The sequence below is a fragment of the Osmia lignaria genome, chromosome 7 (assembly GCF_051020975.1).
Source record: "Osmia lignaria lignaria isolate PbOS001 chromosome 7, iyOsmLign1, whole genome shotgun sequence".
NCBI lineage: Eukaryota > Metazoa > Arthropoda > Insecta > Hymenoptera > Megachilidae > Osmia > Osmia lignaria.
The window spans coordinates 6930416-6954269 of record NC_135038.1 but is presented as its reverse complement, the minus strand read 5'-3'; the positions used below and the strand labels follow the sequence as shown (position 1 = coordinate 6954269).

Here is a 23854-nt window from a genome sequence, read left to right as displayed (position 1 = left end):
ATATTTATTCGGTTGATCAAATAATTGATTGAATAATTTTTCATGTGTTTTCCACATTAAATATTGCAACAAAATGTTATACAAATAGTATATTAAAACGTTTATTAAAATCTTTTGATAGCACTGAAATGTAATACATTTAAATCAAAATATTGAGAATATTTTCAATATAACTCGTTATCACCAGATTATATTTTTATTTATAATATTTTTAAAAAATTCATATGAATGTCATAGCGAAATATCCGTGAAAATTGTTTGATAAAAAAGAGTGGAGATTGAATGGGAATATTTTTGAAAGCAATTTTTTCCATCCAATTAAATATCGTTGATTCAGCAATTCTTCATGTCAGAATACCTCAGATTATCGCTGACGAACAAATGTTTGTTTCTTCTGACGAAGCCGCTTACTATCGACGATTATTACCTGAATATTCTCGATATTATCGATTACCCGATATTACCACCGTCTCCATGCTTGAGACGTTAGAGAGGCGTCGTAACAGCACCACAACAGAACGCTAATTAACCTGAATGCTGGCAGGGAATGAGGGTGTCAGGGATGGAGACTACCGAACACGAATTGCCATAGGCTAATCTGTAATCTAAAACGTTTAAAGCGAAACTTAGTATCTTACTCGTGCATTTTGTTAATTAATATTTTGAGAATTTATTCATGATACGTCATTTAGAAATAATTTTCAGTAAGAATTAATTTTTCAAAGAATTATTTGAATATTTCTTTCTTAATATTAATAGAGGAAATTCTTATTGCAAAAGTTTGTAAATGAAAATGATTTGAAATGTTAGAGACTTCAGTATTTCTAGTTTCAAATATAAATAAATTTCGTCTATTTTAGTTTATATTCTGTTTATTCTGTATGCCATTATTTTGCAATTGTAACTATTTCAAGTATTTTACAATAATCTTTTAATAAATATTGTTTTTTCTATTAGACGTATTGTAGAATCAGTGGATAAGCTACTGCATTTCTGCGACATCTTGCACCTCAGTAACGAACTACGTGCATCGCGGGAAAGCTTTTTAACAATATAATTTTCTACTTGTCTATCATAAACTTTTCCATAATTCAACTGTCGTTGAAATATTTAATAACTTTCCAAAAATAATATCCAATATTTATTTCTGTGTACTATGTTTTTCAATAAATTTTCTTGGCTAAAAGACACGTAGAAAGTTACTTAATCGTTTCATTTATTGCTTGAATTTTAAAATAAATAAGGAAAGGTGAAACGATTTATAATTAGAATTAAGCTCAAAATTCAACCAAATTGAACACATTTGAACTGTAAGTTGCGTCATGAGTGTGACACGATGTTGTAGGGCAAAGGGTTAAGAGATTGAAGTGAAAATGGACATGGGTTGTAGGAACGGGTAGTAATTGCATCACGTCGGATTTGAGTGCATAGGAATTGCAACGTCTCGAATGTCAGTGTATAAAAGTTGCATCGCGTTGAATTTCATTGCATACAAGTTGCAATGAGTAAAACTTCAGTGCATAAAAATTGCATCGCGTCGAATTTGGATGCATAGAAACTGCAACGCTTCAAATTTAAGTGCATAATAATTGCAACGCCTCGAATTTAAGTGCATAAGAAATGCAATGCCTCAAATTTGAGTGGATAAGAATTGCAATGCGTTGCATTTAGTTGCATACGAATTGCAATGCGTTGCATTCGAGTGCATTGAAATTACAATGCGTTAATTATTTCACAGACTAATCAATTTTTCTGAAAGATAGGTAAAAACATCGTTTCTCAGAAAAATCGACAGTCCATACACTCAGTAAACAATTATCTTTCTATACAGTTGGCTATAAATCAAAGGAAACTTTCAATCACCTAGGCACTTTCATTAAAAACCCTCTGAACCAGGTCATCGATGAAGTTCGACAGCTAAGTTCGCCGCTTTGCCTTTCAACTTGCTAGTCGAGTGTCACGGGCAGGACGTGACACTTAAAAGTGAACGCTATATAGTGGCGAGCCTTTTATTTTACGTAGCATCGCCAAAAAACGTGTTGCATCGTGAATTCAGGTCGGGTCTCCATAATTTGACAGCCCTAAAAGGCTTTGCCGCGTCTTCGATGATATACCTTGGTCGATGTTAAATCGTGGAAGACGTTTCTTCTTCGTCAGATTGCCAGCCGACCTTCGTATCTAGGCGAAACTCGAAGAGAAAATTTTCGATTAATCTCTCGCAAGATTTGACGAAAGAAATGGAAGTACTTTTCCTACAGTTTCTTCGCCACTTACTTACCAACGTTCGACTAACCGAGTTTCCCGAGTGTTTTTGCAATAGTTTGCAGGCTGAAATTTTTTCTTGTAGAAAAATGAATATAAAGTTGGGTTCAATGAACATACCTATCGTTTTAAAAGTGAAATACGATTTGGATATTTATTTAAAATATTCAGAAAATTACGATTCTTTTACGACTGCACTTTTCTTGTAGGTGCAACGATGCACTTAGAAGTGCATATGCATTTGCAGATAATTCTGTATGATTTTGAAAAGGAATTCTTTTGCTCATAATATTCTTCCCTCGATAATAAATTACATTCCCCTTTGACATTTTTCTTATTGTCAAAAGCAACCGAAATATCTAAAATGTACGAGTTGAATAGAGAACCCTGTATATTCATTTGCACTTTGATTCGGTGTGAATGTAAATCTGAACCATGCCCAGTATAAAATGAAATTTAAAACAATATATATCTTGTAAATTTCATGGGAGCTCGAGTTTAATTTAAAGTGGCGCGATTTCAAGAATCCCTTCTACGACATTCTACGCAATCGAATATTCATACGGACGTTTTTCATGGTACATACTGAATGAAAAAGTGGATCGTTATCTGGTAAGAGTTCTATAAGTTACGGTCATAAATCAAGATCGTGCGTTATCACGTTCTTGTCTCTTGGCTGCCTTTAAGGATCACCTGTGTGTCTATATTTTTCTTCCATGATGGATTTTTAAAAGATTTCTCTACCTTCAATATTGATCTCCTATATTTTAGAGAATGTTATCATTTCTGGTAACGATGGGCAAATATGTGTCATATAAGCGAGTACTTCTGCGGATATTTTTGAAAGTTTGCACAGATTGTTTTACTCTTCAAAATTTATATTGTTATTGGAGATTGCAATGCGTTGGATTCGAGTGCATAAAAATTGCAACGCGTCAAATTCAATTGCATAGAAATTACAAGCCACAAATTCGACTGCATAGGAATTAAGACGCCTCAAATTCGAGTGCATAGAAATTACAATGCGTCGAATATGGGTGCATAGGAATTGCAAGGCCTCAAATTTGAGCGCATAGGAAGTGCAATGCGTCGAATTCGAATGCATAAAAATTGCAACGCCTCGAACTCGAGTGCATAGATGTTACAACGCGTCAAATGTAATTGCATAGGAGTTGCAACGCCTCAAATTCGAGTGCATAGGAATTGCAACGCATCGAATTTGGGTACATAGGAAATGCAACGCGTTAAAATTGAGTGCATAGGACTTGCAACGCTTCAAATTCGAATGCAAATAAATCGTTTCTCCTTATTAATTCAGCTACTCTTCGGTCGTACTGTACAATAATCTCACTTTATAATCATGAAATGTAGGTTACATTTCTTACAACGAAGGAAAGAACAAAATTGCATTCTGCCGTCTGAAACACAACATTGAACAGAGTGTCACGGGAATGTCTCAACGTTCCCTAATAGGCGAATTTTTATTTTCTTCAGTTGCACTGGGGTAAGTGGAGAAGCTGAAGAATGAAGGGTAGACGTGTTCTTTACCATTCGTCGGGCACATTTATCAGAAAAAGTCGTCGTTTCGTAAGAAGCAACGTTGTGTTCGTAACAAAACGCGTACACAAGGCAAGGTAACAGAGTTTTCTTGGTGTTGGATGACGAATGAACTAAAATAGATGACTCTAGAGGGCGGATTGCGCAAAAACTTCACGAAGAGGACATTAATAACCGATCATTTTCGCGTGAAAACTTTAATCACCGGATTGAAAGTTCGAAGATTTATCAACGTTGAGTGAAATTTATGACGAAAAATGAATTGTCTCGTTGCAATGCCGCCTATTGTAAAAACAATATAAGGAAAGTAGCTCAGTCATATTATCGGTCTGACGGTCTGATTAAGCCATTGGTAATCTGAATTGCAAATTTTAATCACATTCATATAAGTTAAAAGAATTTTGAATAGAAAATACACTAAATAAAAATCACTTTCGTTAAAATATTTTTAATTAAGAATTAGATCATTGTGATATGAATGCTGTGATAGCCTGGCTTGTATTTTAATTAATTTTATCTACACCTGTCATTTCAATACTTTATTTTCTTTTGAAATATTGTTTATTATGAAGATATTGAATCAGGTATTCTATTAAACATTTAATTAATCCCTGTGCTATTGTTACAGCCACCACCAATTCCCCATAGAACTTAACAACGTATTTGTTCACCCACCATCGTCCCTGAAACCACTACTACTCCGAATCCTACAGTTTATTCTCGAGTTGACCACCGGAGGGTGGACACCACTCTACAAGCATTAGGGTGTGAGCCACCTTTGGAATCCTAAAACGAAATGTTGGCTGCCCAGAGGGTTGTAACAGACCAACTGAATAAGAGGATATGTGTTTGATAATACATCAGTTTCCCACACTTCCTTTCATCCAACAGGATGTTACACGAACATCTTGCGAGGATAAGTTCCCTTGTGTATAGATCTAAGGTCGAGGATAAAGAATTTAAAAAGTACAGGTATTCGGTTGGCTAATTTTTTAATTCACATTTGCATAAATTTACGTAAATTTAAAATATCTTTCTTTTTGTTCATTTATGGATTATTGAAATAATTAGGTTTTTGCTTTATTAAATTATTCTAACAATCATTTTTAATATGTCAAAAAAATTCAAAAAAATTATTATTGCAGCAAAAGTTAAACGCTTCAACATAGTTGTAATTTTTCTTAAACTCCGGCCTGAGTGATCGATCGGGATCAATTGGGGTGTAAATAGAATTTTAAAAATGTAATATCTATTACGCTGACACGCGATAACTCTTCGGAGTGTAAAAAGATCTCTCAGCTCGTAGAGGTAACGACTCTGTTTCTTTTAAAACGCACCAAGGAAAGGAGCATGTCGAGCGAAACGAAGTAATATGGTAGCACTTCGTGCTTGCTCGATGGCGATGTTACACGGGCAATCGGAGAAAAGAGATATTCGAAAGATTTATCATGTCCCGCATGGTTCGCGTCGACCGTTTTCCTTCCCTCTTACCTCTTCTCTACATATGGTATCTCTCGCCTTAAAAGACCATATCAGATGCTTTGGGGAGGAAAATTTTCACGCGAAAAATGAGATGAAAATGAGAATAAGATGACAATACAGTTCTATTAAGAACATGGCTCAAATGCAGTCGTGTATAATAATAATTAAAAATATTGACGAATCCTTTATATAGTCACTTTCCTTAGTCTTTAAGCTTTTAATTGATACATCATATGTACTATTTTGAGATACTTTTATGCCCTGAAGTCGTGTTAGTAAATAAGTAGTTATCGCAAGTAGTATAAGTAAGTGATTAGTCAGACATGTTGAAATATAAAATCTAACAGAATTTCATGACATAAAAGTTTCTCAAAATAGCACTTGTGATACATCAATTTAAAGCTCAAAGATCGAAGAATATGATTATCTAAATATGTCATTAAAATTCTCAATACAAAATGGCTGCCTGCAAATTATAACAAACAATAATCAAATCTGAAGCATGACGTGTTATTAAGATTTGATGATTCTCATGCATATTCCTATGAAATGAAGATTAACGGAATTATTGAAAGAAATCACGTATAGTTTATTAATAATATTATCTATCACCGATGTTTTATGCAAAGGTTTTTCATGTTTTATGATTAAAGTATAATTTGCAAGATGGTAGACGAGGAAATCGTGTGCTCTCGCTGTTTTAGTCATAAATCTTGACGCAAGGTAACCGTTCCCGAAGTCAGTGATTAACGATGGAACAGAAAATATAGTGGTAACATAATATACTTTATTGGGGTAACGCATTTTTCTCGGCTAATGAAGTTTACAAGTGACACCACGTTCTTCTAACGAACACCTATAACTTATTTCTTCTTGTTTTCCTGCTTAGCATGTGCCATACCACGTAATTGAGTACTTTATTCATTGCACTCTGTGATCTTGGTGATTCAATTAACGTAAATTAATTTCTTGGGTTGGAGATCTCGTTTCCTTCTTAAATGAAGGACAAAATAAAGGAATGTCCTGATTTTGTCTTATTTATTATTTTTAATTTATTATTTTATACCAAGGATTTTATGATGTTTTTAATATCAGTGTATTATTATAGTTTATAATTAGGATGAATGTAATACTATTTATTTGTAAACTGTAAAGAATATAAGAAGCAAAAATTGTTAGTTTAGTATAATTTCTAGGCTTTTTTTTTATGAAATTGATCTTACCAAATTTGGAAATTCCTAAACAAATTTAAGTAAATTTTTTATTTTTTGTTCTTTAACGCACCACATTTTTAGTTAGCGTTATTTCTTGCCATTTTGAAACACCTCCTTTCTACCCATTTGTACCACTGTCAATTTATAGTTAGCTCAATTTCGCAAGTAACGCTACTCGACAACATAGTCTTGAAGTTAAAAATTGTAGAATGAAAAGTACGAAGATGCATGGTATGTGAATTAAAACCGAATCACTCACTGCTGACGTTGAATGGAACATTTCTTTTTAGAAAAATCGGAAACATTCTTTCGTTATTAAATTTGCTGCAGTTGCTCATACATCAACCTCTTCGCGTTGAAACTGTTACTATTCGCCAAATATGTCATTTGTTCTCTTCGTTTCTCCCAACAGAAAAATTCTTATATTAAAATTGCATAGTTTCAAATAATTTTATAAGTTAAAATAACATTCTCTATTCAACGAATGAATTGTAAACCGAGTTCCTTTTCTTTCTCTTATTCCTTCCGGCTAGCTTCATGTAGGTAGCTAAAGGCATACATATACCCTTATTTTATTTTCTGCGTTCATTTAATTTGCTGTAATTATCTTCTTAGCTTATTGAATAAACTCCTTAGGAGGAGTTTGCATTCTTTTCATCCCTACATTCCTTACATCGCTTCATCCCTTATATCCCTACATTCCTTACATATCTTTATTCCTTACATCCCGACATTCCTTACATCTCTGCATCCCTTACATCCCTGCATTCTGTTCATCCCTACATTCCTTACATCTCTTCATCCCTTACATCTCTGCTTCCCTTACATCCCTGCATTCCTCACATCTTTACATCCCTTACATCTCTGCATTCCTCACATTCCTGCCTTCTTTATATCCCAACATCCCTTACATCCCTTACATCCCTGCATCCCTTACATGCCTGTATCCTTTACATCCCTGTATCACTTATATTCCTGCATTCCATACATCCCAGACATTAATTTGAAATTTTTGCGGCTATAAGGCCTGCGATTTTATACAAATTTAGTTCCTTTTTTCGCCACCAGATGGCTCTGATTCGATGTCGAAATTTTAGTTCACATTTTTGCCGCCAGAGGGCCAAAAATTGAGCAAGGTTTAGTTCCTTTTTTCGAAACCAGATGGCGCTGATTCGACATCGAAATTTTAGTTCACATTTTTGCCGCCAGAGGGCCAAAAATGGTGCCTGGTTTAGTTCCTTTTTCCGAAACCAGGTGGCGCTGATTCGACATCGAGATTTTAGTTCGCATTTTTGCCGCTAGGGGGCGCTGTTTTTCGAAATTTTTGCTAACTAACTTACCTTTTCTTACCTTTACTCGAAGCAGTCTTTATAATATATTTATTATAAGGGATGCAGAGATGTAAGGAATGTAGGGATGAAAAGAATGTAGGGAAGAAAGGAATGTAGGGATGAAAGGAATATAGGGATGAAAACAATGTAGGAATGAAAAGAATGTAGAGATGAAAACAATGTAGGGATGAGAAGAATGTAGGGATGAAAAGAATGTAGGGATGAAAAGAGTGTAGGTATGAAAAGAGCGTAAGGATGAAAAGAATGAAGGGATGAAAAGAATGTAGGGATGAAAACAATGTAGGGATGAAAAGAGTGTAGGTATGAAAAGAACGTAAGGATGAAAAGAATGTAGGGATGATAAGAATGCAGGGATTTAAGGGATGATAAGAATGTAGGGATGTAAGGGATGCAAAGATGTAACGGAACGAGGGATGTAAAGGAATTCCGTGGGGGTCCGGGGCTGGGGCCCCGGTCTCCACTGCACGCGGCCCGAGGAGTGCCGGCATCGGGTGTGGCCCCCGATGTCGGCGGAGTTTGGCACATGGCGGAGGGTCAAAGGACCCTCCCTACCGCCCTAGTGCAGGCCACCGTGGTGGTTTTAGTGGGTAAAAATCCCACACTACCTCCGGCCCCTCCCCAGGGGGGCTGAAGGTGTCTTTCTGAAGATTTCCACCACGTTAATAAAAAAAAAAAAAAAAACGGGGTATTTAAGGGTTGCAGGAATGGAAGGAATGCTGGGATGGAAGGACTGCAGCGATGTAAGGGATACTGAGATGGCCTTGGCCTATAATGAGGGATAAAATTATATAAATAACTGGAAAAAGTAAAATAAATGGGGTCCTCAGCTGAGACCCAAAAGAGGGATATAATCATAAATGTTATTCCCCTTCGATGAGTTTATTTAATAAGCAAAAAAAAATAAATTAAGTAAATTAAATAAACTCTAGGAAAAAATTATACTGGTTGTGCCCTCTTCATACGGACCTGATATTATCCTGGGGTGCCAGGGACCCCGAAGCACAAGTGACTATCTTCTGCATACCGTGATATCATCTTGGGGTGTCAGGAACCCCGAAGCACCGATGACACTCTTTGCTTACCGACACTACGGCATTCGGGGTATCTGAGACCCCGAGGTACCGGTGACACTGGATACAGATATTATGCCACCGGGGTATCAAGGACCCCGAAGCAAATAGCGATATATAAGACCTAAAAACGAACAAATCGTGAAACTCACTTGTTCGGAAAAGTGATGGGTACGACCGGATCTAGCGAAATATAAGACCTAAAAACGAACAAATCGTGAAACTCGCTTGTTCGAGGTAGTGATGGGTACGACCGGATCAGTAGCGCATGCACACTACAATTATTTATTATAAAACGTACTTGTAAATAATTAAGAAATTATTCACTCATAAACAATGGAAATGATATATTTGTAAATCACAAACGATTTCCAATCAATTACAGTTATCAGTTATCACAAAATTTGTTTATTATAAAAAATTACTGAGAAGTTTCGGCTCACATTATGGGTGATATAAAATTGCTAATTACAAAAGAACTAATTTGCAACAAACGTTAAAAATAGATTCACAATCAATCATAAACGATTTACAAACGAAATATCCTAAGAAAAATTAAAAATAATCATATTTTATTATTCCTTCCGGTTAGTTCATGTAGATTACCGACCGGCTATCATATGGGGTGTCAGGGACCCCGAGGTACATACGAGTGGCGCACTCTACATACCGACCTGATGTCATATGGGGTATCAGGGACCCCAGGTACATATGCGTGGCGCTCTCTACATACCGACCTGTTGCCATCTGGGATGTCAGGGACCCCAAAGCACCAACGAGACTGTATACCGACATTATAGCATCCGGGGTTTCAGGGACCCCAAAGTGACTAATTCGATTCTTAGATGAAAAGTCGCGATTTTCGGAAATTTTAATTACCGAATATCATAATATACCTATATATTATAAATTTCTTGTGCAACTTAATACAAAGGTAGACTGAATAATATGCATTTTTTATATGAATCTTAAAATATTTATTTATTTGGTAAGAGTAATATATTTATTATAGTTTAACAAACATTTGTAAACAGGGCTTGTATATCTATATTACAGACCATATTTAGAAAAATATTCTATGTAAAACAAAATTCATATCTTTTTTTTATATCCACTTAAGATTAAACCAAACTAAACTATATTGTTTAACCTAAATATGGCCATTATTTCATATAAATTTGTTGAAATAATATTGATGACAATACAAACTAAACTTCAGCGTTCAAAAGTTTCTTATCAAATAAGAATTCTCCTAATGCTCCGTGTGTTGCCATCATTTTACCCAAAGTTGAAACTTTTCCAGCAAGGTCTCGTTGACCTTTGTATTGCTCATCCAAAAACTCTCCAGTAAAGTAATCTACCAGCTGAAATTAAAGAATTTAATAAGATACAATAAAATTAAAATATTAATTACCACAGTTATGAACAACTTCTTGATGTAACTTACATGATAGTCATTGAAATGGCTGGGTTTCGGATTTTCACATGTGATGATGATTTCACGAATATTACGAGTAACTCGGGCTTCTAAATTAAGAGCTTCTGTAAGAGCTTCAAGACCACTTGTCCAGTCTTCACGCAATGGCAACTAAATATAATATTTTCATCTTTACAAATCTCTAACAAGTACAGAAGTGCTTGTTTTAATTCATTCAAGTTTTGGAGGCTGCAGTTGAATTATCGCGGGGAAGGTAGTGTTTCCTTCTCAGAAATTAACTTGAACCAAGCTGGACTTGTTATGATTATATTACTTCCTCTTGTTACGTTTATCTTATCAACTTTATCGAGCTGTGCTCGAATCAATTCCTGGAGAAGAAACATTATCCTCTTTGCGATAATTTAACTGTTGGCCTTCGACCTTCGTTGAATTAAAGCGAATTATTAATTAAACTCAAAATAAAATTGTATTAAAATAATTTTAAGTACATACCAATGGGAATTTCAAAAGTTTGCTAACATCGTTTGTTAATTGACCACGCATTAATAAGTATTCAATAATTTTTATTGCATGTTCTCTTTCTTCATTGGCAGACTCGAAGAAAAATTTGCTGAATCCAGGACGATTCACTGAATCACGAGCAAAATGGGCACCCTAATAAGAAACATAATGTACATAAATATAACTTTTTTCATAATAAAAATATTACTATAATACAGCAATAATAATTATGATTACCATTGCGAGGTAAGTCATAGCAGCTTCAATTTCAGTTTTGACCTGTGATTCCAAAATTTTTGTACATGGTTCAACCATGTCCAACCATGCTTTTGGTACATCAGCAGGTTTCAGTGTACCTAAAACATAAATTGACAATGTATCAGATTATGTGTGAAATCATATTTTAAAGAGCTGTTAAAACTATTGCTAAGTAATAAAGTGATTATCACAACTTATTAGCTACAATGAAAATGTGTCACTGTAGATAAGATACTCCCATATCTTTCATAATTACAAAAACATGTATCTCTTCAGATTATTTTGATTATCATTATCACTCATAAACAGTTTATACTTTGTGTTATCTTTAATTCTTTTACAGTAATATGCAATTACGTATATGTAATTTTGGTTTATGCATTCATTTTTTCAAAATACATATTAATATAAATCATTAACCCTTTAATACATAGGGTAATAATATTAAAGTAAACAGGAACTGATGTGAAAAATACATTATATTAACTTTACAATTTGAAATTCAAACAAAAGCTGTTTTGTGACAATGGGACAGGAAACCAATGATATAAAGTAGTTTTGATTAAATTATCAGACTTCTCAGAAGAACGTACAACACACTCATATTTAATGTGGACTTTAGAACAGACAGAAATCAATACGTTTGCATTGTCACTTAAGCTTATCAAATGTTATCGCTACACAAATAAGATTGTCAACAATGACCAATAATTAACACACTTCAGATTCATGCTAGTTCATGTGAAATAATTTCTAATTTATTTTGAAGTATAGATCTGTAGCTTCCAATATTCTAATTTATTTTTAGTAAGATATAAAATGAAGCAAAATGAATTGTAACAAATATAGAAATAATATAATATTGTTAATTAATACCATGAAATAATGTAAACTAAATTGTAGCAAATGTGAAGATACATTTTTTTTTACAGTTACCATCTATAAAGTTTGTATGAAATACAAAATGAAGTTCTTATCTAATTACCTAAAATAAAATAAAAACAACTATGACTATATACAAAATATCATAATTTTGTTTTTTATCTATATTATTCATATAAAATAGTAATTATAACATCAGACTTTTCATAGCATTTTTGTATGAAATATGCCCTGATAAATATAAAGCAATAATTTCTAATTAGGCAAAAAACAAAATAGATATGCCATATAATATATAAGCTATACATTTGTTAAGCTGATTAACTCTGGCAAAACAAAAAGTAGAAAAGTTGATAAAATCTAAGAATCAATCAAGTGCTTTGATACTTAAAGTATGATGTTTTTGTAGATAGAAATACTGTTAAATAATTTAAAACATTCATCTCAAAATACAATGATATATAATAAAGTACAAAGAGATAAGCAATAAAATATGATTACATGAACAATGAAATTCAATAATGACATCATTATAGAGATTGCATCATATTGTTAATCATTGTGCATTTTCCAGAATGACAAATTTCAGATTAATTTTATAAAGGGGAATCACACAAGGAAAACTATGAAATCATAGTATGACTAATATATTTTTAAAATATCTGTTATCAAGTCAATTAAACAATACAAAAGATAATAATGCATAAAGTAATTGAGAAAAATCAATGAAAGTATCTCCAAAAAACTGAATTTGTGAATAAAATATAATGGTCTTTATAAAGATTACGTAGATGGAATACATTATTGCATCAAAGCAATATGGAGGAAACTTTAACGATGTTTACAACAATAGGTCACTAACATTTGCTATTAAGGTCATCAAAGTTACAAATTCCACTGCTACTTTTTAAAGTGCACATAGTAACTGCACATTTACTGAAATATGAAGAACATAAACAATATAGTACACACAGAATATACATAATATAATATAAATAGTTGAAAGATATAATTTAAAGATATCCACATTAACAAAAATACCATACCTGCACAATTGTTAAATTTTCAGAATATTCAAAATGGTCTTTTCAAGGACAATTTCTTCTTGGAAATGGAAAGTATACAGGACAAAGGGATCTATCAGGAAACACGTTAACCTCACTTAATGTTTTCATATAAAATATTATCAAAATATAGTTGAAATATTACAAATAAATGATAAACTTACATTTAAGTCCATCTCCTAATGATCCGCTGATGCAAAGGAAAGCGACGAGAAAGACGTAAATCAGCTTCATCGTTGATTATTTTGTCAAGCTATAATTTTACAAAATCGCGACTATACTTGTTATTTGTCTGTTTCGGAAGCAACCTTTATACGCACTGGTATAGAAGGATGCCTTTATTGTAAAGTTTGATAAGAGAACGTGCGTGAACTAAACGCGATGTACGGCCATCGATCATTTAATAATTGACCAACAAATGCGTACCATTCGTATTTTAATCGACGGGGAGTAACTGGAAGTTTCTATTCCCTTTCTTTTACGCATGCGTTCTACCTATCAGCTGACTATGACTCTGAGAAAACTACCAACGAACGGTGTTGTTCAATGTTCATTGTTGGAAGAACGTCGAAGCGAGAGTATTCACGTTGCTTCCTTTTCAACGAGCACATCGTTCGAATAGGTATGTAATATAGATAATGAAAATTTTATAGTAATATGATGTAATATTAATTGTATTAAAATATAAATGAGAGATAAAGTTAGTATGATAGCGCAACTGATAGTTCTGCATCCATTTTTATTTTTTTAGTTTCATACTCAAGATACTGCGCATTTCATTGTAGTGACGAGAATGGTACTGTGCAATATCTGATATCTACAGACAGCATGAATTTTTCCTGATATAGACTATGACGTTTACTGATTATACTGAATTCCCCATTTATTTTGGATCTTAGGTTATTAGTATATCAGTGTTAATTTTTACTCATTACCAGTGTTTTCTGGTCTATCGCATATCTACTTTCATTGTTCATTTTTACTGTAATAATCATTACTGATAATTATATTCTTGTTGTAACATAAAATTTGTTTTGCATAGTAATATTGTATAATTGTATAATTATGTATAATGGAATATTTAAATTTTCTAGTTTTTTAAATCTTACATATTAAAATTTAAAAGCATAGTTATTGTATACACTTGTATGTAATGTTAAATTTTACATTATACAAGTTTGAAGAATTGTCACATTTTAATTGTACTTTTAATGTAAAACATAATTATTATTAATATTTTAATTGTCTGAAATTTCAGAAAAAAATGTTGTTCTTTGGAGTATTGTCTGTTCTTTTGGCAGCAGCATCTGCTGAATTTTGCTATACTGATGTTGAAGGAGCTTGCAGCACAAGACCCACACCAAATGGTAAAATTTAATATTTCTGTTGAAATATGAACATATTATTTATTCAAATCTATGGCTAATTACCTGTTATTTGAATTTTTAGATGGTGCAGTAATACCAAATTGTAATGCAAAATATGGAGCTATTGAGGCACTTCAAGCTGAACTTCAATCTTATGCAAATGCTAATATTGAGTCTAGTTTTGAGTTTTTATTAATGTCTAGTTATTTTGGAAATTATGAAGATCAGCGTGAAGGATTTAAAGCATTATATCGTAAATATTCTGATAAAATGTGGGAGGATGCGATTGATGTAATCAAATACATAGCTAAACGGGGTGGTAGAATGAACTTCAATCAGTTGCCACATTTCAAGAAACAAGTAACTCATATTTTTAGAATTTCATAGATATTCGTATTTACCATAATTTAGGTACTAAATTATATTGTGCTTTTTTTTAGACAAAGGAGAGCAGAGTGCTGGAATTGAATGAACTTACCAGCTTGGCTAAAGCACTTGATACTCAGAAGCAGCTTGCTGATGAAGCAATGCATATACATTCTCAAGCACTGCCTCACAACAAACATGATGCTGCTATTGCTCACTACATTGAAGAACAATTCTTGGAATCACACACTGAACGCGTACGTGATTTAGCAGGCTACACAACCGATTTGAAGAACTTATTAACCGAACGCGATCCATCTGTTTCTATATTTTTGTTTGATGAATATCTTAAAAAAGCTCTATAAATACCTTATAAACAAAGTTACAAAAGACAAGAAATAGAATTTCACATTTATTGTATCTATTAAAATTCTTTATATCAGTAAGCTCCTTTCATTATAAAGTATATTTCTGTTTTAGTTAGGCAGATATCTGCATTTAGAATTAATGAAAAATATATATGTTAATTTTTTGACATGTTTCATTCAATAAAGTATATACTTTATTCATAATTTCTTTTAATTCTCACATTGAATCATTAGTGTGAGTTATTACTTAAAATAAAATTAAGAGATTTCATGTTACTAGTTAATTTGTAAAACAATTACGAAAAAAAAAGGAAAAAAGTTACAGTTTCTATTGGATAAACTAAAGTTATCTGACCTTATTGAACAGAATGTTTTTCTTCTTTGAAACTAAAGTTCAACTTAGCATTAAGCAGATTTCATACCTAATCTTACACGTTTTTGTAAAATGTATAAAAATGTACAATAAATAAGTATATCAACATATTTTTTATTTATTTTTTATTTGTGTGCTCTGACTGTGTACATTACATCTAACTATGTATCTAACATATATCCATATTGTTTCTCATATGTTCCCGGTACTAACAATATTTTATGTTTTAATCAGGGACTTAAACCAGAATACAAAATAGCGGTAATTTTTCGGTTATATCTCCGTAAACCTTACAGAAATGGAAATGCAAAAATATCGGTATAACATTTATACTAGCATATTATGTTTCCACAGAGCAAATTTAAAAGGGGACGTATTAGTTATTTGTATAATTAATTTGTGTAAAAGTTAAGTTTGCAATAAATGTTTGTTATTTAAATCATAATAATATTGGTTCTAAATCCCTGGTTTAAATTATGCATGTAATTTTGGGAACTGAACATCATTATTTAATGTACTTATGTTATCAATTATTCATTGAAGGCACATTGGCTAGGTATTGTTCTCCAACTATAAAATACTACTGCATTTAATTAATTTGTTAACATTTGTCACAATAAATTAAACTGTATTTCTTAAAATGTTAAATTTATTACATTGGAAACAATAAGTAATGTGCCTAATGTGATGTATAAAGTTATATCAAACACTATAACTTTTATCTATTTATTTTAAACAAGTAACTTATAATAAACCTATTTCTGACTGTAAAAAATGTATGAATAATAATTATAAAAAAATTTAATGAAATATATATCACTTTTATATGAAAAAAATATTCTTGTTAGTTAGTACGTAAATTCATGACGCCTTTAAACACATCCCTTGTTTTACATAAAATTAATTTTATAGTCTTATGTCAAAGACAATTTAAATATATTTATATTGTTTAACAATCAGCCTCTGAACATTTCTTAATCTTTCATGAACTAAGGTCATTGTCTTTGAAATAATAAATAAATACTATCAACGTGAAAATATTTTTTTAATTGAAAAAACTGGAAGCGTATTATGCGTGTTAGTTCAGTCTAAAATATAATGTGTATAGTCTTATTGTTCTAATTTATTTTTGTCGAAATAAAAGAAAAAATACAAATATAATTTTAATAAAGATATACTTTAAAAGTTAAAGATATGTAAAGATATGTTAATTTCTACATTAAACATTTAAAGATAATTGTGCGAAATCACATTAATTTTTTCAAAAGATATAATTCATTCTTTTGATATGAATGATTCAAATAAATCAAGATACCTAGTAGCATAATAAAAGCATGTTTTATATGTTATTTACAATGATTTGATTAAACATATTACTATATCCTTGTAACATGTTACTTTTTATAAGAAATTATTGCATTTTTTATATTGAACTTCTTTTCTAACCATTCCTCTACTATTTAATACTGTAATGATTTCTTTTTTATATTATGTATAACATTAAATCCCTAAATCACCTATATAATTAGGTTACAAAGATGAGCATATTTTTTTCTGTAACCACCAATTTTAATTTGTGAAGTATAATTTTTGTAAATAACCAGTCTTCTATAACAATATTTTACTTAAGATCCTGAACGAAATATTTCATCTAGTGATATTTACACTAAACATATAAATCACACTTTTTGAAGAAGTATTAATTCTTACCTTCACGCAATTTTAAAATTCTTTAAACATTTATAAGCTTGTGCATAATTCAATACTGGTTTTATAAACTATGCGGATGATTCTGGAATAGCGATTCATAATATTAAAGTATACATGTATTTAAAAAATATTAGAAAAGAAGGATAATTAAATTTTGTATTTACTTCTGAAGATGTCATCCGAAGATGTATTAATAACGATGCAAGTTCAAGATCTTCGCTAAAATTATTTTTTAATGGAACACTCCTATATCCTGATCGCAAACACCGAACCTAGATGTTGAGATATATAGATTTGAAATAAAATATTCAATTAATAATTTTGAAGTAATAATTTTTTGTTTGTTACATACAGGAAACGTTGCTTGTCCAATAAAATTACTATCACCAAACATATCTTCATCCTGCACTACAAATCGTATGAACGCGAAGTATGAGTTTAAAACTTCGAATTCACAAGATTCGTTCCACATGGGATTAAATCCATTATCAGCTATAATTTAAATGAAATTATTATACATGCGTCAAAATAGTTAAATGTATAATACTGTTTTACTTACGTATCGTTTTTGTTGTTAACTTTGTACCAGAATCAAAATCTGCTCCTATAATTTCAATTTCAACAAAAGGACTAGCTATACCCCTACCCGCTCTAATTAAATGCCTAGCACCGATAACTTTTATATTAAATTTAAGAGACTCTACTCCGTATAAGCAATTTTTATCGAAAGGATTAAAATCATCTCGAAACATAAAGTCGGGTTTCAAAATATAACCACAATTGCCATTCTCTTTAAATTTTGCTTGATTAAGTTGCATTGATTTATCTCCAGTTTGATAATTTAACGCTACCATTTGACAACCAGCATTCCACATTGGCACGGGATTATAATTTGATGAATCAATACGTTGTCCTTTTGGATATACTCTGCTGAATTGAACCTATGAAAGCAAAACCATAAGTCCATTGCAAATTCTTTTTACGGATGTAATTTTACCTGATGATATTTTATGAAAAATTTATTTTCTTGTTGACACATCAGTTTCTCAGCTTTCGTTTCGGGAAAGCTACTCATCTCATTAAATATAAAACCTTTAGTTCTTACTCTTTCTAAATTAAATGCAACAGATCTACAATAAACTATTAAATTTGACATTTCTTTTGCTATTCTCCATGCACGTTCCATTTCTTTATGTTGATTTTCCTAAATAAAGTAATAAAAATATAATTGATTTTTGTAATATACTTACTTTCGAATGGTTTTAAAAAAGTAAAAAGCTTTATATGTTTACCCTAACACTAGCATTTTGTGCAGTTTCTTTAATGCTGGACATCCATTCGAGTGCTGTATCTTTCGAAGAAGTCGCTACTTCGAATACTGAACACATGCTAGGATTTTGTATTCTCAATATCCATTCTAATCCAGGTCTACCACCTACTCTTAATTCAACAACAGCACCCATAATATCCAATGATCCTTTTTGTAGGCTACCAAACATCATAGAATCAGTTGACTGAAAACAAAAATTAAAACAATAATATTAAATAAATAATGAACCAGAGAAACATAAATGAAATAGAAATAAACTAACATCTCCTTGGTTATCCTGTGGTTCTATTTCTTCCACATAACTAGCAGGAAACCAATGTTGTTTTTTACCGCCATAATCTCCTCGCCACCAACCTCCGCTTTGCCGATGTACGTTTGTTATTATAGCGTGTTTAACTAACGTTAACTCATCATCTCTTCTTGCTTTATAATCGTAGATAGCCTTTACAGTTACCTTCAAAAGAGATCAAATCCATTACATTCTATACATTTAATGGTTTTATTAGTAAAACTTACTTTTGACGCAAAACTTGTGGGATCCATATAACCAGGAATACCATAAACTGAGCCGTCATCTGCATCCTGAACATAGAAAAAACGTGATTGAATAACCTAAAAATATGAAACATACTTGAAAAAATATGTTACATACCAATCCCATTCTCCTAATAACATCTTGATTTACCGGATGACTCAATTTTATTTTTTTATATAGTGGATGCCTTTCATAATAATTAACTAATTCGACCAAACTTTCAAATTGTATACTTCCAATCGTATATAGACGTCCTTCCAATTTAATTCTACAATGTTTTATTTTCTTCTCTGCCCTGGAATCAAGCAGAAAAAAAATTACAATTAGGAAGTGTATTGTCAATTTCGTATAACAATACTTAAATATATTTTACCTAAAAGATATAGCATAAGAATTGCTTTCTTTTTCACTTGGTCTCACTAAAAATGCACCATCCGAAGGAATTCGTTTTAACATTTCTTCAGCTAGAGTCCGGGTACAGTCTGCATGCCACCATTCCTTTTCTTCATGTTTATTTGGTTGTGGTACAGGTTCTTGAAGTGTGATTAAAAATTCCTGTTCATTACATTTGTAATAACTATTAAAATGAAAACCAGACACTGAAATTAATCACCGCATTAAATATTGTTTATACTCACTTGGCTCCTTAAAGGATGATTACGATAATGTGTAATTAAACTATACAAACTATCAAAACAGTTTGTATCAATGAGGTAATATTGTGTTTGACCCATTTCTTGTTTAAGTTTAATACGACAATGATTTACTTTGCCTTTGCGCCAAAAAGAAAGGCAATAATCTCCTACAAATGTAACGCATTGTCGAACTAAAAAAGTACCATCACCAAGATGGGAGTAACGTCGTAATAGCTCTTCCGCTTCTTCTCGTCCTTTTGCTAATTTACCATGAAACCATTTCTCTCCAAAATGTAGCTCATCATTTGGAACTCCCTACATTATAATCAACAATAAAATTCAATAAATACCATTGAATTTAAAACACTTATTGTTTATACATACGTCTGTTGGTCGCCGAATTGCACCTTCTTCATCGTCATCGTGTTCAGTTTCTTGTGTTCTGGAAAACGTGTCCGTATAGAATAATTTTTGTTGGGTCAATACAAAAAAATGTGGATTCCACTCTCTGTCGACAGGATCTTCCAGGTAAAGAATACCATTTTTAACAGTATTTCTAAGATCCATCTCTTGCCTGTTTTCATCATTTCGAATAAGAAATGATGTTTCATCAACACCATCGGGTAACTTTTTATGTTTTAATATTATCTTTCTTCTTAATGCATGCGGTGACGGTAAAGAAGTTTCATTTTTATCTACAGGTTGAATTAATAACATATCACCAAATACTTCTTGCATCGTAATTGCCATTTTACGTTGCTGAGGTAGTGTACAATTATCCTCAATGGATAAAATTACAGGATAGCTATATAAAAAATGCATTTATATCCAAACTTTTGAAACGAAGAAACGAAGAAGTAAGAAATAAATACTTACTCGGAAGTAGCAAAAGCATGCTCTTTAATAGTTTTGATGACATCTAGGAATTTGATTTTTGTAGTAAGTGTATGACCATGAAAAATAAATGGCATTCCATCTGGTCCATCCCAGCAATCAAGTTCTATACATCTACACCCGGCTCTTAAAGCGCGAACATAAGCTTGACAACTACTTTCACTGCTAATTTGGTCACCCATTAGATATCTGTAATAATATTTTATTTAATTATAAATTTTGTATTTATTTTAATATATTTACACCTGAGAAGAAAGGGTATGATATTTACGTGTTATGCGATGAAGCTATCCAATAATGTGCCAAAGGTTTAGTCATATCTTGGTAAATTCTAGAATATTTTGAATCCCACACAGAATTTTGTTTTGAAAATAAGTAATCGATAAATTCTGAAAACGTAAAGTGTGGTTCTTGCACGTCTCTTTGAGGATCTTGTAAATAATCTCTAATAAAACATGACACCTCGACTTCATTATTTCCTAAGGGATCTTGTTCCTCAGTTAATAAAAAGTTTTGAAAATCTTGGACAGTAACGATTTGTCCAGTTTTCGAATAATTAAGCAATCTACTCCAGTCTGTAAGGTTCTGCAAATGTAACAGTACAATATGTTATAATTATAAAGAAAAATATTATAAATTAGAAATAAACGACTAAAGATATTAATAAATTAGGAACTCACGTTTTGATCAAACATAAGTTTGTGATAAAGTACAACAAAATCGTCAAAACCAAGCTCATTCCTATTTCTCGTATCTATTTCTTGAAAGAGTTCCCTAAGTTTATTCGTTGCTATTTTACAATTTACTCTAGGTAAAAATGCTTTCATATCTTTCAAAGTAACCCTGAAAAATATATGAAATTAAATACTCGAACTTAATAAAGGGAAAACTGTATATTTAAATAATTAAGAATGTACGTTTCTCTCGAGTTCTCCATAGCATAAAATTCTTTCCTTAGCCATCTTTCAACTTGTAAAGGATATGGAGCCTTTATAGTATCTTGAACTAAACGACGTAATCCTTTTACCCAGAGTTCACATTCCTTTTCACTAAGAGCTAAAATCGATATATAAGACAGTACAGTTATTTAATGAACAACAATATAAAAATATACTTACCAGAAATAGAAAGAGTTTTAAGTCGAAATTCCGAACCATAGTATACAACAAAGCACCTAAGATTTTCAATTCTTTTTGCATCTTCTGGCCATTTTTCAAAATCCTTAGAGTGCTTTCCTACTTTAATTTCTTTGATTTCTCTTATCTCAACTAAAATCAGGAATAAGATCTTTTTTAATATAGTTTATATAGGCGCATGGTTCTGCATTTAACATGAACATATGATATGGTACTACAAATATGTATATATATATTACACACTATGTACATATATTTAATGTGTTGTGTATTAACATAAGGTGTAAAAATATTGTTTTAAATACTATGGAAGAATGGGAGATTAAACTGCATTTCTTTTGAAAGATTTTAATAAAAAAATATAAAAAATAATTCTTTTCTTAATACATAATCCAATATATACAATTAAGGTGAAACAACACTTATAAAGTTGTAGTTTTAATCAAATACCCATGATATCCAATAGGGCTGATCCAATATATCAACAGTATCCATGGGCACATTTGTTTGTAGACCAAAAATGAAGGAAATGTCCACTAAGATACATATATAAACATTTACTTTACTATGGTCAAACTAGTCAAATATCAGAAAAAAAAGATAATTTATTTAAACATCAGACATAAAACATGTATATACAAGTTCCGTTAGATGCAATTCATTAATTGATTTAGGTTGTACCATTACTATAAACTCACCCATATACATTATTCACAAGGACCTTTCCTTCAGGTTTTTGACCTATAACTAGTATCCTCAGATAATATTTTGCCCATTTTTGCTGTAGATATATCTTCATAACCATGCAATATGTGTGCCTAAAATGTTAGGTGGAAATTTATATCAACTGCATTGTTATTGAATTTACATACAAATGTAATAAAAACTTGTTTGTTAATATATAAAAACATATATTTCCTAATATTTTCATTTTTATTCCAGTTAATGTTGGTTAAATGTGTTTTCTTTGAAACATAAAGTACTATTAGACTGTAATGAATCATCTTATAATTATGTTTATAGAATAAAGTACTTTTACCTGAGCCATCAAATGGTCTAAATGTTGCGCTTCTTGACCAGACAATCTGTCTGGTCTCTCTTCTTATCATGAGAGTCTTTTTTTCAGGCCTTTTTCTTGAGAAAAATTTGGTTACCACAGTTCCCCTCTCTAGCTGACTAATAATTTGTTCCATTTCAGGTATTATACCATTCATGTTTAACATGTTATGTATATTCTACAAGAAATGAATATGCTTTATTATAATAAATTATTTCGGTAAAGACTTCACAAAAATCTTATGTACTAATATAAAATTAAAAAATTAGAAGAAATTTAAGCTTCTTCATTAATTCTTTTCATTAGATAAATATAGTTTCAGGTTCAAAGTTATATTAGGACTACCATATACATCTTATAAAGATGTTCTGTATACCATTTACATCAACACAAATCATTTACATATATAACTACATACATAATTTTATATGTGGTTTCATGAAGTCAATGTATAATTCTTAAATCTTATTTTTCAATATACGACTAATAATTATATACACAAAATGTTAATTGTTTCAATCATTGTAACAATTGTAATACTGTACAATTGTATTCAATAAAATTAGTTATTATTAATTATTAAGCTATTTACAATATGCATATTTTTCTATATAAATAAATTATTGTCTCTCATATCTCATTGATTTTTCCTTTAAAGAAAATACTTAAGTGTAGTGTTTTTATTCTTGTTTTTAAGTTACAAAAACATATGTAATGTAAGAGTAATAATTGTTTTTTCTGCTATACAATCTGTTTTTGTATTAAATAATATAAACATAACCTACCATGGAACTCATATGAACATTATACATGTATTAATAAATAAATTAAAATATTGGGAAACGATTTTTTAATATGTTAACAGTATAAATGTTTAACAAAATGTAATTTTAAAGCAGATATAATTATATCTTGTTTAGAATAATCTATAAAGTGAGAAGCATGATATATTTAATGTTATTTATCATTTATCTGTTATACGTGCTCGTATCTTGCTTATCAT

General features: G+C 31.1%; 3 protein-coding genes and 1 long non-coding RNA gene across 7 annotated transcripts in view; 2 read left to right on the top strand and 2 right to left on the bottom strand.

Moving 5' to 3' along the window:
- LOC117604300 (uncharacterized) overlaps positions 1-4814 on the top strand; it is a 104968-nt gene extending 100154 nt beyond the window's left edge. For 2 of the 4 annotated variants that reach the window (XR_004581413.2, XR_004581409.2), the window contains one exon: positions 3757-4225. This is a non-coding gene — a long non-coding RNA (uncharacterized LOC117604300). Of the gene's footprint in view, positions 1-3756; positions 4226-4447 lie in introns of those variants that run through there. The other 2 variants (XR_004581412.2, XR_004581411.2) reach the window with 2 other exon arrangements.
- A 5285-nt stretch (positions 4815-10099) lies between these two features.
- Fer1HCH (ferritin 1 heavy chain) lies at positions 10100-13496 on the bottom strand. The gene is made up of 5 exons (XM_034324440.2): positions 13245-13496; positions 11114-11232; positions 10868-11029; positions 10385-10525; positions 10100-10301 (listed from the first exon to the last, which is right to left on the bottom strand). The coding sequence occupies exons 1-5, from the start codon at positions 13312-13314 to the stop codon at positions 10146-10148; spliced, it is 648 nt and encodes a 215-aa protein (XP_034180331.1). The 5' UTR covers positions 13315-13496; the 3' UTR covers positions 10100-10145.
- A 59-nt stretch (positions 13497-13555) lies between these two features.
- Fer2LCH (ferritin 2 light chain) lies at positions 13556-15378 on the top strand. The gene is made up of 4 exons (XM_034324439.2): positions 13556-13702; positions 14339-14447; positions 14530-14807; positions 14888-15378. The coding sequence occupies exons 2-4, from the start codon at positions 14345-14347 to the stop codon at positions 15176-15178; spliced, it is 672 nt and encodes a 223-aa protein (XP_034180330.1). The 5' UTR covers positions 13556-13702; positions 14339-14344; the 3' UTR covers positions 15179-15378.
- sl (small wing phospholipase C gamma 1) lies at positions 14627-23780 on the bottom strand. The gene is made up of 19 exons (XM_034324416.2): positions 23637-23780; positions 22834-23029; positions 21777-21926; positions 21576-21714; positions 21339-21501; positions 20930-21243; positions 20641-20847; positions 20149-20569; positions 19768-20079; positions 19503-19684; positions 19247-19424; positions 19111-19176; positions 18857-19048; positions 18557-18778; positions 18262-18468; positions 17824-18205; positions 17617-17756; positions 17429-17536; positions 14627-17346 (listed from the first exon to the last, which is right to left on the bottom strand). Exons 1-19 carry the CDS (start codon positions 23661-23663, stop codon positions 17326-17328), a joined length of 3627 nt encoding a protein of 1208 aa, XP_034180307.1. The 5' UTR covers positions 23664-23780; the 3' UTR covers positions 14627-17325.
- Between the last annotated feature and the right edge of the window lie 74 nt (positions 23781-23854).